This window comes from Strigops habroptila, chromosome 10 (assembly GCF_004027225.2).
Source record: "Strigops habroptila isolate Jane chromosome 10, bStrHab1.2.pri, whole genome shotgun sequence".
In the NCBI taxonomy this organism is placed as follows: domain Eukaryota; kingdom Metazoa; phylum Chordata; class Aves; order Psittaciformes; family Psittacidae; genus Strigops; species Strigops habroptila.
The window spans coordinates 9,183,533-9,200,750 of NC_046359.1; the positions used below are offsets into that span (position 1 = coordinate 9,183,533).

The window sequence follows — 17,218 nt, forward strand, 5'->3', positions numbered from 1 at the left end:
AAAGTGAAAGCAAGATGAAATGTGTCACGAGATGCAAGGACTACAAAATGGATCCTGTGATTTGTGGGATTCCCCAGGTGCACATTGATCCTACAAATAAGATTAGAAAACCGACTGCTGAAACAACCCATTCACATGTCATACCAGCAGCAGGTGGTACAGAAGTCAAATCAAGGACCAAACGTCCAAATCAAGCCAAACGTCCAACATGACTAGGCTTAATCTGCTTTTTCAGAGCACCCCCAGCACGTACCGTGCCAGACCAAGAACACGTATATACACCAGGCAAGGACGAAAAACCACCACAGATGACACAAACCCTACCCTGCAGTATTTACAACCGACAAACTGAGGGGCAATAAAAAACAATTTTAAAACGACCTCAGCCACTGACCCTGGGCAGGCCGCTGATGAGTCACCCCCACCACAGGGGTAAAGGAGGGTACTGACACACCAACACTCTGACCCCGCGCCCTCCCGAGCGCTTCAGCCAGAGGGGCGGTACCGCAGGCGGAAGGGGCTGAGGGCGCCGCCCAGTCGGCGACCCCCGGCAACCGCCAGCAGTGCGCGGAGCTGGCTCGTCCCCACGGGTGGCCCCCGCCTCCCACAGCGGGGTGCCAGGCGGCCCACCCCGCTGAGGCACCACGGGAGGCGGCGCGGCCGGACACGCCGACCGGGATCGAGGGCAGACAAGCCAGCCCACGCCGCCTCCCGGCTCCGATGCGCCCGCAGCTGCGGCGGCAAAGGGGCGGGCAGGAAAAGGCGGTTCTGCATCCGGGCTCGCTCACTCACCTATCATGGCGGCGGCGGGGGAGGACAGCGGGGCATGGGCGGGGAGGCGTCCGCGCCCACTCACCCTTACGTACAGACACGCACGCCGCGCGCGTGCACACGCACCCTTGCCGGCCGCACGAGCGCGAGCGGCGCCGGGGGGGGGTAGGGGGGGGAGACCACAGCCGCTGGCGGAATGCGCATGCGTGCGAGGCGCAGGGCCCTCTGGGTAACGTAGTTCTTGTCTTTTCCCACCGCCCCTTTCTCCTCACGTCACCACTTCGCCCCCCCGGTGTTAATTACTTTGTGTTAATTGCTGTGGAGCGGCCCCTCTTTTGGGATGCACCTGCGGGTGGGCAGCGCGCGGGGAGCGTTGCCATTGAGGTGTCTCTGGTTAAGCGCGGGCTTCCCCCGCGCGCGTGGCGCCCGCCGGCAGAGGCGGCGGGTTGTTGACGCGTTGCCTAGTGACGGCCGCGAGGCCCGGGACGCGTGCTGTAGCCGGTGGTAGCCGGTGGCCGGCGCCGCCCGACCCCGGTGCGGGACCCGCGGTGGTGAGGTGAGGTGAGGTGGGGTGGGACGGGACGGGACGGGGGAGAGGCGGGTCGGGATGAGCAGGTGGTGGTGAAGAGCCGGGAATGGACGAGCGATGCCGAAGAGGGCTGAGGGGGGGAGGCCCATTAGGGGCAGGGAAGGCGCGGGAAAGGGTGGTGGGTGTGAGGGTGTCGCTGCTTGGCAAGGGAGCGGAGGCAGACCGGCTGCTTTTTCTAACTTAGTGGGTCCGGGGCGTTGATGTTTGTTTCTTTGCTTTCCAGTCTGCTTTTTCCATCTTGCCGTGGTGGAGGCAGGTGGGGAGATGGTAGAGGAGAAAGAGGGCTCAGGCCCCTCAAAGCCCGCAGGTGAGACGAGCCCGCAGCTGCAGGAGCCCCTGGGGCATGTGAAGAAAAGCAAGCAGCAGGTCTCCGAGGGATTCACGATTAAAGCCATGATGAAAAACACCGTGGTATGTTTGCTGCTAACATAGAGGTGATATTAATTAACTTGCTCTCACATGTTCAGGAAGCATAGCGAGCTGGAGCTGAGGATAAAGCATGTCAGGAAAGCGTGTAAGTTGCTAAAACTTTATTTGGAGTTTGCTGGTTGCTGAAATTACCTTTAGGCTTTACGGAAGTATTATCGTAGGATAACTCTCTGTGCCTGTGGAAATTTCGTTGCTTTGTCTCCAAGTATATCAATTTGGTACCATGGTTCTTCTGTGTTGTTTTGCATTGGCAATGAATGTTCTATTACACCGACAGACTACAGAGCTGTGTGCAAGGCTCACTACCTCACATTTAGCAAAATGCTGTCAAGTGATACTGTAGTATTATTTGAAAGTGTTTTCATACACTGGCACGGTGCGGTACAAAATTTAATGTGAATGTCACATAGGCTAGCAAAGATCTAGAAGATACATTCATTTTAAAAATAACCTTAAAAAATAATAAAAAGCTTCCACTCAGTATAGGGGAACACTAAACTGAAAACAAACTTTAGTTCTCCAACTCTTAGTTTAAAGACAAAGATGAATTGATCCAGCAAGCTTCACTTTCAGTAACAGTCCCAACAAATTTAGAGGTGCATGAGTGAAAATACTAGGTAAAGACCTTTGAAATTGCTTTATATTGTTTTATTTGTCTACTTTGGTAGGATACTAGGAATAAAAAAAGTTTCAGCTAGTACAGAATGCAGTTTGACATGTAAATATATGAACTAATGTGAGCACACCTCTATGCTTGAGCTCCTCAATTGTATTTTTCTTTATTTGGACACAGTTCAAGGTGTAATTGCTTATAAGTAGAAAAAAAAAAAGTTATTTAGATTACAGTTCCAGATTTTCATCTCTCTGTTCCTCATGTAGGAGTATATAGTCCATATGTATTGGAATGATTTCTCAACTATTGTTGTTTAAACTCCTCTTTCAAGCCATTAGTAATGTGTGTTGAGAAAGACTTTCTCACCCTTTGCCCTTTTTATAATAACTCATAGCAAGGGTTTTATCCTAACCATAGAGAACATGTGATTTGTTTACACTCTGAAACTTGTGATTTGACATTATATTCATCCACATTGTGTAACCAAAACTACTTTAGTTATTTACCTTGTAGCAGTAAGAGTTTCTGATCTGATTTTAAGGCATTTTTAAAGCATTGTTTACAAGAAAAAGGTTTTACCTTTCTATTGTATTAGCTAATTTATTGGAAAAGGCAGTACATTTCGGAGCAAGTAGGCGTCAAGTAAAGTTAAATGTTTTGATAAACTACTTGGCCAGTAGTATGTTCATCTTAGAGGAATTGCTCAAGTTTAACAACAACAATTTTATACAATCTATGAGTACACTTTAGTGAATACTGTGAGCCAATTTAAACTGTCAGTGCACTGGAAGGCAATCATGTCTTCTTCCTGTTTCAGGCTGTTATTTCTGCTGCCCCTTATTGTGCCCACATTTATACAATATTGGCTGACAAAGAGCTGATCCTGGTGAAAAATACTCCAGTCTGTTTAATAGCATCCAACTGCAGTCTTGGGTATTGAGGCAAGCGAAGCTGCTGATACCACAAAGTTCCTCTGCCCTGCCCTCCTCTCTGTCCTGATGGCATGCTTCCGTCTCCCCTTTTGCATTGGTGTTTCTTGCAACTACAGGGGAGGTTGGAATAGCTCTAACAGCTGTTAACATGTGCAAGAAGAAGGGGAAACAGGAATATGTTGTCAGCACATGCTGTGTGGGTGGGAATGTCCCTCTCAGCAACATTGTGGTCTTAATTCATTTAAAACCAGTTATGAAACTGAGTTCTAGCAGAGTAATTCTGCAGGTATTTAAGCATTGAAGGTGTGGTTTTCATCCCTGGACATTTATTCTTTCTGTAGTATGAACTTTTGCATGGCTGTGTAGTAAACTAAACTGGTTAAGCCTAGATTAAAAAGAGCTCAGCATTTCTTTTTTCATGGTAGTGCAGGCTTGACTAACAGTTCAGTAACAGTAAACTAACAGAAGTTGTGGCTGCTACAGTCCTGCTTGCTTCTGCCACATATCTGTACCTCCTCCTTTGTGCCAGAGCACAGTCATGCAACTGAATTGATGAGGCACTTCAGTTGCATTAGATCTAAAAACGAAAAGCTTCAGTGCAAGGAGGTTTTTATTTCCCCTCATAAAGTTATGTTCCTTTCCAATTCTATGCTTGTTTTTACTGTAATGATCACATTGAAGTACAATGTAAAAGCAGAATACACAGGAAAAATACTAATGCGTAAGACTATAATGTCTTCTAAAAGCCTGTATTTCATATTATGTTTTCGAGCTGTAACTTACACGGTTTAATCACACTGCCCGTGTTATATTAAAATACTTTAAAATCAGCCCTTAATTTTTGCAGATGAGGGGAAAGGTTGGTATTGTTCATAGTTGCAGTGCTAAAATGATAAGGTTTGCTAGATGTCCTCAAGCCTGAAGAAATCATGCTGTTCTGTTTATGAAAATCTGTTACACACTTGAATCTCCCATAAATCTTTTTTTCATAATTCAGTCATATGACTTAAAATAGATAATAAATCATCAGTTAGACTCCATGGTTTGGATTGACATTTCAGGATATTTTACGTAGAAAAATACCTTGGAAGGTTTTAAATTTCATACCTAAAGGAGGTAAACGTATATCGATTTCAAAACATTGTGACAGTGATGTTTCAAGACTCTTCTACTAACCACTTTTTATGAACTAGTCGATAAAATATTCTAACTGGAGACAATTACAGAGGTAATTGTCAAATTCTGTCAATTCTTGCATTGGAATTAAACTGTTTTAAACTTTGTAAACTGAAACATATATAAGAGCAAATGGCAGACTAAATTTTTTTACGTATATGAGAGGAAAAAGTCTTAAGTGTTTACAGATTTCCTACAAGTTAAAATCCTTCAGTGGTCTGAGTATGTGGGTATCTTTGTCTGGTATTTCACTGAATGAAGTGGGCATTTTTCAGTTTTCAGATGTTAGGCTGCAAGTTTAGGAATTCAGAATAAAAAAATAGCAAATAGTTAATACAGGAATCTCAGAACAAGATTGCTGAGTAGGGAATTATCTAAAGTCAGCATTTCCTATGCCTCTAGAGCTACCCAGTAGAACATCATATTGTTCTGGTTATAATAGTGAAATACATAGTAAATGTAAGATTGACATTATAAATACAATTGAGTAAGCGCTTGGGTAGCAGCAACACGTGCTTATCAGCTGAGATCCCTACTGCTGCTAATTCTTATATGGTCTGCTCTTACAAGTATGCAGTGATTACTGCTGCTCAGTACTCAATGAATGCTGTGAGGAATTGAAGCAGCAGGCTGTGCCTGTAGCTGTCAACCTCTGGATGCTGTCCCTTGTCACTGCTGTAACTTAAATGACATTGGAAGCTTTAAGTGGGTGAAGAAGACAGGAGGGATAGCATAGCAGCATTTCCATTAGAGAAAGTAGTGGGAGAAAGCTGGGAAAACAGGAGAGGAATTAAATGTCACTTTCCAGAGCGGGGACCTGGATGAGCACTAACCCAACATGGGCTTTGCTATGGCTGTGGTCCCCAAACGTATGTGCTGATGTGCTGAAGTCAGTTGTTGCCTTGTTGCAGGCAGAGAGGGCTGGAGTCTGTACCAGGGAAATGGAAGTTTTCTTTCTTTTCCCATTTGATACTTCCAGTTAATATATATGCCTGGCCTATGTTTAACTGAAGTATCTGGTAAGGCTTTGAAGGGGTCAGGGAGGTTTTAGTTTTCTCATGAAGCTATTTCTTAGCTATTTTGAAATGACAATTGCTGCAAAGCCAAAAAATAATAGCAAACAATACTGTTGGTACATTGATACAATTTCTAGTCAATGTGATAGAAAAAGTACTGTGAAAGACTGAGTCGTTCGTCCCAGCAACAGTTGATTCCTTGATATGCTTGATGTTCATATAAGCAGTTTGGCATAGTTTTTAATTTTGATACTATAGTTACATATTTTTTTCCTGGAAAATGTACTGCTCTCTTATAACTTTCTTTCTTAAATAAAATCAATGTAAGGTAAGGTGAAGTTATAGAGGTCCAGTATGCTGTCACATAGGCTGCATTATGGAAGTCTGATGTTTAGTTACATTCTGACTTTGGATACATTACAAATATTATGCTTATTATAGTTGCAAATTTTGGTTTCTGATGTGTGTAAGTAGAGGGAATGCGTGTAAGTAAAGGACTTGCTCCTGGGAGCAGTGTAGTTCTAGAGCCAGATATACCTTCTATAGGACTTCAGTCAAGCCTCTTACTTGACAAAATAGCATTCTGATGCTGTAATAATGCTGTCTGAACTGTAGTAGGATAGCAAACATAATTTAGCTTTTCATATATTTGTGATGGTGTTTCTTAATGTACATTTAACAGTTTGCATGCTTGTGTTTGAAAGCAAGGGTTTTCTTTTAAAAAAAAAAATTAATTACTCTTCATCCATGTTTCTGTAAAGTGTGATGGATGTCAAGGTCTTGACATAAAGAGTGAAGACAGGTTTGTTTTCAGGTTGGTAAGAGAAGTATGTGGTAGTGTGTTGTTGAAAGCTAATGTCGTTAGCCTGTTTAGGATCCAGACTAGTTTGGGGGGGGTTTATTGTGGGCTTTGAGGGGGATTGTGGTGGAAGACTTTTTATCATTTGCCTAGAGTAAACAACTGTATACAGCGGTAAATGCAAAAATTCTGCACAATGTGTGACAAAGTTAAAATGTATTATAAAATACACCATAGAAATGACTGTGCAATGAGAACTCTTGCATGCCTTGAAGCAAGCATGGCATACTGTTAAGTTCCTGCGTAACAACCATTTGGAGAAAGAACAGCTCTTTAAACTTACATTTTGATGCCTATTTCATTAGTCATAAGCATAGGCAATACATAATATTCTTCAGCAGACCAAATTTTAGAAGTGTTCTAAATAATCCAAAAGCTATGAATTACTTTCCTTACATTGTGAGTCTTGTTGCATAAAATTAGGGGAGATGCTTTATGATCCAAGTTTTCTGTTTCAAGACTAATGATTGTGTACTTTCTTAGAAAAGAAAGTGGTGGTCTACATTGAAATCTTTAGAAAAATGAATTATGCCCTGGCTTTTCTTACTGTCCTATAGCTAGTGATTTAACGTGACGTTAGTGTTTTGTATCGGGTATCTTCTCAGCTGAAACAATTTAGGCAAAGATGCATGCATACTTTACTGACACTGGTAGCCAGAATTTGATAAACCTTTTTTTCCACAGAAGTTGAAAACATACATTACTACTTCCCAAAGCAGACCTGTTGATCTCTCTCTGCACTCTTATCTACTGCTCCATGCTCACTTTTTCTCCGACTTTCTTTACTTCGCCTCCAGATGTGTTGGTTTTTATGTATCAGTTGGTTTCTCTTGCAATGATGGTCAACAGGTGGGGTTTTTTTGCAGGGAGGGCAGTTTCACATGGCTAGAAACCTTTTAGAGAATGTACTTATAATGCTTCAACCCCAATCTTATTAAAATACCCTAGAAATAATTTTTACTGTAAAGAAAATCTCAAAGGAATGAGCTCATTATAATTTTAAATTGCAGCTTTGTAAGGTATGACTGAAAAAAATATTTTTCACAGGAAGCGTACATGTAATAGCTGATTTTTTTACATCTTTTATACAGTGTTTTACTAACTCATCTCATGCCCTTCTAATTTTTGTGCCTTTCATTTGTTTTGTCAGGTTTTAGATTAATAGTTTGAGGTCAGAGGAACAATTAATACATCTTGATTTGATCTCCTGTGTAATACAGCCCATCAAATTCAGAAAGTGGTTTCTGCATGAAAGGTGGAACTTCTAGTTGAGCTAGAAGATATGGTTTTTAGAAAGTAATACAACCCTAAGGCAATGGTGGCTTCAGAGAGTCCATTTTATCTGTAAATGGTGCCAATGCTTAATTTAACCAGTGCAATACGACTAGAAATCTGTAGTCCAGACCTATATGTATTTGCCACAAAATAGTCTAATTTCACTGTGTAAATATTTTAGTTAGACAGCCGCTTACAGAGAGATACTGTCTTTAAAAATCTGCAGAAGTTTTAGCATGCTTCAGACTTCTACCTAAAACCTGTTTGTCATGATTATTTTAAGAGCTTCTAATATGCCTTTGGACGTGCTTAACATGTATGACAATATATTGTTCAGGACAACAATGAAGTTTTAATATTTGATAGCATCTGAAGGCTTTTGGTCATCCAATTGTTTATCCAATATGAAGAATTCAGACAGTACACTAAAACTGTATAATATCTAACACTTTAAAAAGAAAAAATAAGTTTAGCTGTATCAGTGGAAATAAGCGAGTTACACATTTAAGCTTGTGTGAGATTGCACAAACTCTTCTGTCTACTGTTATCTGACAAAGGAATCTTTATTTTAGAAATGTTAACTGTGTGTCAACTATTGATAATACTGTACCTGCCAATAGTATACAACATTTTTGGATATAAATTCTGGTTGAGGAAATTACTGGGTTTTAACAGGGTTACTTTTGTTTGCATTGTCATTTTGACTTTTCCCTGTCATGGGATAGAATTGAATTTTTTTTCAGCTTAGGTGAGAAAAGAAATGGCCCATTACTTGCAATAGAGCAATTCTTCCTCTTGTACAGTGTTCCACTAGACAGTAATAACAAAGCATGTATTGGAAGGGTATATTAAAATACATTTGCAGACACAATCACAAAATTGCCACAAATAAATCAGTTAACTCTAGATTATTTTCTTTCGTGTATTTGATATTCCTTAATTTGTTCTTTAGCAGGTCATCTTTAAGTAGGATTTAGGTGATTATTCCCCATATTTTATCCTATTTGTTGTTTTGCTTCTGGCAAGTGGAACACTATGAGCTCTTGTTCTGCTATAGCACTAAATATTCTTTGTTTTTACTAGTTTTAAGTTAATACTTTTTTAACATTGATTATTAAAAAGCTTGCCTGATGGCGTGTTTAGGACCAGTGTTTAGCCAACTACATGGCTAAGCATTTCTCAACTTGTAAAATACAAGCAAAATGTTTGTACTGATTGCCAAAACAGTTCCTCTGAAAGCAGCTCTAGTTGAGATGTGCGTGTGATCTTATCTGCTTGAAGTCACAGGTTGGAGTTCATACGTCAGAAAAGCTAGAGACACATCAGGTGACTTCTAACTGAATGCTCTTCCCAGTAGACTGGAGGTAAACTCCCTTGTGTAAGAAGTTCTTCTAAAATCTTAACTTTCATGTTCTTAACTCATGTGGCCTACTGGGCAAAGATAGGTTTGTAGTTGGATAATCAGGATATGCTGCTGGGAAGTGAAAGTTGTAGACTTGAAATTTTGTGAACTGGAAAGAGAAATGAACAAAGTTACCACCTCCCGAGCTTGTGTTCTAACTCCTAAACAAATGTGCAAAATTGGAAATATTATTTAAGGGGCCTTCCTGAAAGCAGGTTTTAGTCTTTGGAAAAGAATTTCATGGTCTGCGTTTTCAATAGGTACGTATATCAATTTTATAGTCTTGATTCAAGTGACTGAACTCCAAAGAGGAATGGAAATTCACCTATATCCCTGTATTCGGCGTCCTGTAGGTATTTAGTGTCTCTTCCTAGCACTTAATCTTTTTGAATTGCTGAAGTGGCTCATTCTCTTCACCAACAGTTGAAGGAGCCTGGGTTCAGAGCCTAACTTAGGCTCCTAGAATTACCCTGATGTTGGGGGCTGGTGTGAATTGTTGGACTGTATTTTTCACTTTGGGTTTGTATTGTGCATGACTCGATGGGACAAAAGTCTTTGATTAGGTATCTAGAAAATATTGTAATGTAAATATTACATTATTATTAGTGTAATATGTTCATTATATGGGGGGATTCTGTAGTATCTAGTACTATCTCATTTAGCCTGTATTTTCAGGCTTCTTTATTCTTCGTTTCTGCATTCTGTTTCATGATTTTCATCATCCCTCTCTAATTGACTGCTTTAGATGTATGTTGACTTTACTTCAGGGTCCCATAGACCCACTCTTAGAGACAGAGTAGTTCACAAGATATCAATTGAAGAAGCTATTATGGCATCTTCTTTTCTTGCAAGTTACAAACTGTTTGATTAAAATGATAATTTTGTATCATGTTTTTGCAAAGAAAGGAAATTAGATGTGTTTCTGAGGGAGACCTTCATAAATACTGTCATGGTTCTTGTGGTTTTAAAATGACTCTCTAAAGCTGTGTAACATTTGCAGCCTAACCACTGGAAGATTATGCGCTACATAAAAACCCACAAAGCAAAAAAAAAACCACATTGCACTAACAAAGCCTGGTATCCTGCAGGGGTTTTTCTGTTTTCTGGTTGATCAGTATCAAAATTAAGCTTTTTCTGCTGATATTTAATAATGTGTTTGGTGTCTAATAACTACAGACAAGCCTTTTGATTGCAGCATTCTTTATCTGTTCTTCGTTATTTCCATAAAACGTAAAGGCAACTGTTTATACTTGAAGTCTGCCTTTTTCTCAAATTCAGTTGCAAATGACCAACAGATTCACATTCTTTAGGAACGAAGGCAGGCAAGTGTACACACAGCATGGATGCATAAGCCTTGTTTCCTTATGAAGCTGTTCTAGAAAGGATACCCGTATGCATTCATTCTGTTTGCCAGGCAAAAAAAAAAGATATAACAAAGGAACTAAATAAAATTGCAGTTTTGCAATATTGCAATATCACAACTGAAGCATACAAGCAAGAAAAAAATTGAATTCCTTTCAATCAGAAACCATTGCTTGAAGATGAAGCAAAATGTCTGAAAACTTAATAACTTATTTACATAATTCTATTGCAAAAATAAAGTATCTGACTCAGAGACTAGGCTTCAGGTTTGGAACGACAAAAACATTAGAGACTTCAGTGTTTTTCCAGTGAAGTGACTGGTAGTATCACCAAAGTAGACAGCAGGGTGCATCAGCAGCACAATGCAGAACTTCTTGTAGAATCAGAGTATCTGAAGCAGATCCTTTTTGTCACTTCATTAGAAAGTTGAAGTTCTCTTCCCATGATGATAGAGGAGAAACCTCTGTCCAGCTTTCTGGCTTCCACGTTTAACTTGTAGGTGTTATTCCACATAACTAAAGGTTAAAGAATCTGTTACTAAGTTTTTTAATTAACCAGTAAGTATATTGTTGATTTGGTCCTATTGTTTAACCACCTGATTTTAATGTACTAGAAACATGATTTTAATTAAAAAATATGACTTAGTTAAGAAACTTTTCTCAAACTTTGCTAAATGTCTTCTGGTAACATACATGTGTAAACACCGGAAACTAGTAATCATGTAACACTTTTAGTTAGCAGATATACAGTCAAGGACTGCACCTGCGAAGCTACTAGTGAGACTAAACATTCTAATATATATTGAAGAGTTTATTATAGGAAACATTTGTGTAGTGTTAATGGAAATCAGATTTGCAACAATAAATTCTTGAAATAAAATAGAACAAAGTAGTAGATAAAAATAAAAGGTATGGAGAAAACAACTACTTTGTGTATAAATCCAATATCTGTGTTCACATGTGACTGAGAATGAGACAAGAACTTGAGTTTTATCAATGACCATTAATATAAAATATGGATTTGTAATTTATGTTTTCTATATGAGTAAATCTGGGAGACTAAAGTGTTCTTGCTACTTATGTAGGTAAAGGACAATTTATAAGACGGAAGTACTACTTAATTTCCCAGCTCTTACGTACAATACTGTATCTTGGGAAGAATAATAATAGGAATTCTTCCAAGAAGAGGCATTTTATGGAAAATTACCATTAGAAAACTTACTTTATTTTAGAGATAAAAAGGTATGAATGACAGAGGTAAGATGGTATCATGGGATAATAAATTCTTACCACATTGATAAGAATCCATTTTGCATTTTTTTAAAAGAGCATTTATTCAGTGATCTGTGAGTTCAGTTAATAGAGTTATGGAACATAAATATTTAGTGACAACTTTAATTTATCGTAAGGTGCTAAATGAAATGTCTTGGTGAAAGCTATGGTAATTTTTATATGTTTCGAGAAGCCAGAATTTTAGTACTGGCATAGGAATTTGTATTGGATACTTAATTTCATTTTTTTGGGGTATATAGAGGTTTTTTTTAATTTAGTGTTCTAAATAGATTCATGTCCTACATTAAAATGTTACTTTTTAATGCCTAGATATGCTTTCCATGGCCTACCAAAAATTGAAAAGAGACTGATGGCTGAGGACTTTGACTAAAGTGTAGGGAACAAGTATCAATAAGCCAATAAGGACAGTTTGCTTTTCTGTTTGTGCTAAACCCAAACCTCAGCTATTAAAATATAACTCCTTCATCTGAACAGGAAAAAAAAGAAAAAAGATTTAAATGAACCTGCCAAGCAGGACTTTTATTTAGTCACCTAAAACTAAGATGCACATTCTTATCCTTTAAACTCTTTAAATTTTTTGAAGTATGGTATAAAAAGCTTGAGAATGATAGACCAAACTGAATTTTTTAAGTCAGTCATATTAGGTACAGTGTTTGCAATATTCCATATTGAAAATTAACATGTTGATTATAGCATCAATGTATAACTGGAAAATATGAAAGCAAAGATGGTGCGAGGGTATGTGTGTATGTATGGCTGGTGGCATTGTTTGTGGATTGATGCTCAGTGAAGAATCAGGAGGGCCTACGTAACTTAGTTTTGGCCAGCTCTTCAGTCTTGTTTATGGCATTCAGGGCTTACTAGTATTCATGATAAACCTTTTCCTTTCCAGCACAGCCACAAGAAATATATGCATGTACCTCATTAAATCTTTCGGCAGCATTTGGTCCTCTGTATTTTCTAATGGTCTCTTATTCCCAGTACCACACCTTTCTTTCTCTCACTCCAGGCATTTTTTAACAATACATCCAGTTTTTTTCACGAGGGCCTTAGGTCTGAAGTCCATCTGTGTTTGCAGGAATGAAATAAAGTAAGGAATCTGCTAGTTTCTGTTGCCACAGAAGGTTTGTTGTGTCAAGACCTCTCATAGTTTTGTGTTAAAATGAGAGGTAGGACCAATCCTTGTAGCATCACACAAATAAGGGCTTTCAGGGCTGGAAAGAAACCACCCCTCAGAATTGTCTTGAAGCTGACTGATAGGAATTGACCTATCCAGTTCAGGGTGACTGATTCATTTCTGTCAGTCTCCCAGGCAAGTCAGCAGCACATGCTGATCTTCAGTGTCAAACACCGCTGATAGTTTTAATGAAGTAAGCAAGGATATCTTCCTCTTAGCTGTGCCAGAGAGGAAATAGTTCACAAGCAAGACTAATGCACTATGAAAGCTGTTACCAAGTCTGAAAGCCTGACTGCCCAGATTGAGGTCACTGGCAGAGAATTCGAATTCTATGAAGATACTTTGGTTTGTTTTTTCTAAATTATTTTTATGATCATTTTTTTCCCAAAATAAAATTCTGTATTATGTAGTAGCTGAACAGAACATTTAGACTAAAAGGATTTTTTCAACCTGAGCATTAGCAACTAATTTTTTATTTTGGTTTGAAAAATATTATTTAGATTCAGATTATGTTCAGATTACATTAGGCTGCTCAGGGCTTTGTCCAGATGGGCTTTGATTGTCTTCAAGGATGCAGATTCTACATCATATTTGGATAACCTGTTCCAATGACTGCCTTCATTGTGAAAAAGTTTTTTTCTACTGTCTAGTCAGAATTTTCGTTATTGCAGTTTGTGACCATTGCCTCTTCTCTTTTTGTCATGCATCTCTGGGAAGAGCTTCACTCATCTCTACCATGCGCTCATGCTGGGTAACTGAAGACAGCAATGAGAATCTTGTTAAGCTTCCTCTTCTTCAGGCTGGGCAAACTGTTTCTCTCAGCCTCTCCTCAGGAGTCGTGCTCCAGCCTTCTCTTCATATTGGTGGCCTTCCACCAGCCTTGCTCAACATATCAGTGTCTGTAGAATACTGTTGCCTCATCTCTGCCACAAGGGTATACAGCTGTTCATATTGTTGTTCGCGGGGATCCCCAAGATCTTTTCTGCTAAGTTGCCCAATCTTTTCTGCTACGTGCCTGGCCTGAACTGGTCCAGTGCAGAACTTCGCATTTACTGTTGCTGAACTTTGAAATTGCTGTCAAGATATTTTTGAATGCCCCTCCAGACTTGATGTTGCTCACAAAGTCTCTCAGGATACATTCTGTCCCATAGTCCAGCTTCTTAATGAGATGTTAAATAGCTCAGTACTGAACTCTGAAGAATGCTTCAACCCTACCACTTGGTCAGTTAACTTCTATTCTTTGGGCCCAACAGTCCACCATTTTCCACCCTCCTTGTGGTCAGTTTCTCATGGAACTCACTTGAAGTGATTGGGATGTAGACTGCCAAATGGCATTAGATGCCATGCTACACATTTGTGGATGTCTCCACCTCATTAAGAACATGGGTCCATGCATGAACTCATTTCTGCATCGTCTCCCTGATCCTTGAAAATAAAAACCAACTGACACACTACTTTTATACTTTTATACTTCTATGTCTTTTACTATATTTTAATATAATCTCATTCTCCACCATTTCTTGAAGAGGCGAATCGCATATCTTGTCCTAATGTGATGAATATGAAGACTATAAATCTGACTTTTTCATATCACTATTATTGCTCTATGATCAGTGTATCTTATATCTATTATTACTACTGAAATTGTGCAGGTCTTTCTGTACTTATTATGTAAAACTTCAATCTAAAAAAAAAAATAAATACATTTATTTCCGTAATGCAAGAAGGAGCAGCAACATAATTAGTATTAATAGGGCCACACAGATTTTACTACACATTTGTAGGTTATGTAGATTTCTGGTTATGTAATACAATTTCAGCATTCTAACAGCACCAATAAATATTACAATGCAGTGTTTGAAATGCTTTCACAGTTTTGTGGCATTTGAATACTAGCTATTTTTCACTTAGAACTCCAGGATCTAGGTTGGAAGGAACTTGTTAATGATTGGCTTTTCTGTGTGGAGAAGGACATATGGGTATCTGCTGCTTAGCTATATTATTGTAATTATATTTGATGGTGATTAGAATAATGTTGGCTGAATATACTGTTATATTGGTAAATTAGAACAAAGCTAGATGAATAAATTAACCAACATCATTGGAAAATTCAGTTTTGAGGCATCAGGTAAAACAGACCTACTTTACTAAACTCTGTGGAAGGAAGATAACTGCAGAAAATGGCTCTGGTATTTCCTTCATTCTTCTTAATGAAAGCAAGCTTACTATTTTATACATGTAACCTTTCAAGCTTCCTGTACTATTGTATATCTTGGCTTCTGTTGATTTTATTCTGTTGGAAGTTGGCCTTTTGCTTTTTGTCATCTTTCTGAACATGATTTCATTAGAATTTTATAAAATCTGTCAGGTATAGGAACATAAATAGAAAAAACCTGTGGAAAAGTTTGGTAACCAGTCTTTATTCCCTAACTAGCCTAAGGGAAGAATTACTTACTCTTTTTCTATCATTACAGTCTGACTTTTTGTTATAGTCTTGTCGTGATAGTCTGACTTGATGAGGTATAAAGAGTAGCAGTCGTCTTCTGTATAATGCTTCAGCACCGTATAATCATATTAGCCATTCTTTCGTTACTATTTCAGTGGTTATAGTAAGATGGTGGCAGTGTATACTGGACATTTGGTTCGCTTTTGACCAAAAGGACCGCAGTTACAAGTGAGCAGGGGTATAATTGAGCAACAAATTACAGTGAATATGAAATAAACAAAGCATCCCTAGAGCTACATGGCAGAAGCCAAGTGTTACTAATTCTCCGAGTTATTACCTCATAATAACTAGCATCCTGAAGATGTTCTTCTGTTATTAAATTCTTGCAGCCTAAGCATTTCTATGAAATACTGAATAACATTTTTCACAGTGTGTGATTCACATTCAGGACTTTATCTCTGGTAATCAGATCACATTGCATAAAGGAAATGTTTATGTGCTTGAATCAAGCATAATTGAGAAGTATCATATTTTAATTTCATTTGAAATAATATTTAGGAGAAAAATGCATCAAGCAACTTTTCTGCATGTGTTTAATGGATCACATCTTATAGACTTCTGGAGTTGCGTGGTTGTCAGAAAGTTATTCAGTAAAGAGAAAGGCCAGTGGTTAATCTTTTTTAATTTTACCATCTCTCTAAAACCCTCTACTTTTTATTTAAAACAGTTATGTTCAAATTTCTAATGCAATTTGAAACTTACCTCCAAATCAGTAAAATAATAATGTTTAAAACCTATAGTTTGAAGTTTCTATTATAAAATATCATTGCATTTGAGCAGATGTATAGGTAATGATCCATTCCACTTTGTTATAGGTTAATTTATAAGAATTAACTCTAAAAACTTGAAAAAATTTAAGGGAAGACAGTCGTAATGATGGCTTGTGTGGTAACTCAGAACTAAATAGAGCCACCAACCTAACTCAACAAATAGTAATCGTATATACACAACTTTTTCTCACTGTTGTGGATAAGGTAAAATATAAGTAGGGCTAAAAAAGCCTAATATTCTACTACAGAATGTTAAGATGCTAGATTTTCTGTCTGTATTTTCTCTAAATGTTGCCAAGGAATGAGGTCTTTTCCTTTAAATCATGAAAAATGGTATTATGTTTTGAGATTATTTATAAAAAATTCAACACGGTAAATAATGTATCTTCATCAAAATATTCATTTTAATTATACTCCAAGTAACCTATGAATGAATAATATATTTACTATAATGCTCTTCTAGTAATGTTTGCTTGATCACTTACTATGCTTCTACAGGAGTTAGGTGGTGGGTATAGATTTCCATCAGAGTTTGCATTTGTAAGGCTTTTGCACAAGTATTTAATGAAAAAAAGGAAATAAGATACATGGAAGCTGTTATTTTCCTGTGCTTCATTAATTTGATTTCAGCATGAGCAAGAACGTGAAATTTCATGCTGCTGAAGTTCGGTGCAGGGAAGCTTCTGCAGTTAGTGCTGGGGAATCAGACGAACATTTTTGTGCCGGAAACTGCAGTCCTATTGACAGTTCCACTACCTGTGTCAGCTCAGTGAATGCTGGTACATGGTGTGCTTCCATGTGCTGGGATAATCCTTCTCACAGTGGAGCACCTCCACAACATAGGTCTATCTGGTTTTTAACATATGTCTAGTTATGTTTAATATGATGTGTATTAATATATATAATATGTTGCTAAATTATAAATACATGTAGTTAGTTATGCAGATACTTGATACAGATGCCTGTACAAATATAAATAACTTCTGTTGATAATTTAAAAAACAAACTAAGGCATTTTCAGACACACGGATGGGAAAATGTGTGTGCAA

General features: G+C 38.3%; 1 protein-coding gene across 4 annotated transcripts in view; it reads left to right on the forward strand.

Annotated features, from left to right (window-relative positions):
* The first annotated feature begins 673 nt into the window (after positions 1–673).
* Positions 674–17,218, forward strand: part of PACRG (parkin coregulated) — a 230,906-nt gene continuing 214,361 nt past the window's right edge. Inside the window, exons 1-2 of one of the 4 annotated variants that reach the window (XM_030499720.1) lie at positions 674–1,000; positions 1,584–1,771. In XM_030499720.1, the coding sequence (XP_030355580.1) occupies positions 721–1,000; positions 1,584–1,771 (468 nt within the window). In that variant the 5' untranslated portion in view covers positions 674–720. Of the gene's footprint in view, positions 1,001–1,032; positions 1,333–1,583; positions 1,772–17,218 lie in introns of those variants that run through there. The other 3 variants (XM_030499722.1, XM_030499721.1, XM_030499723.1) reach the window with 3 other exon arrangements.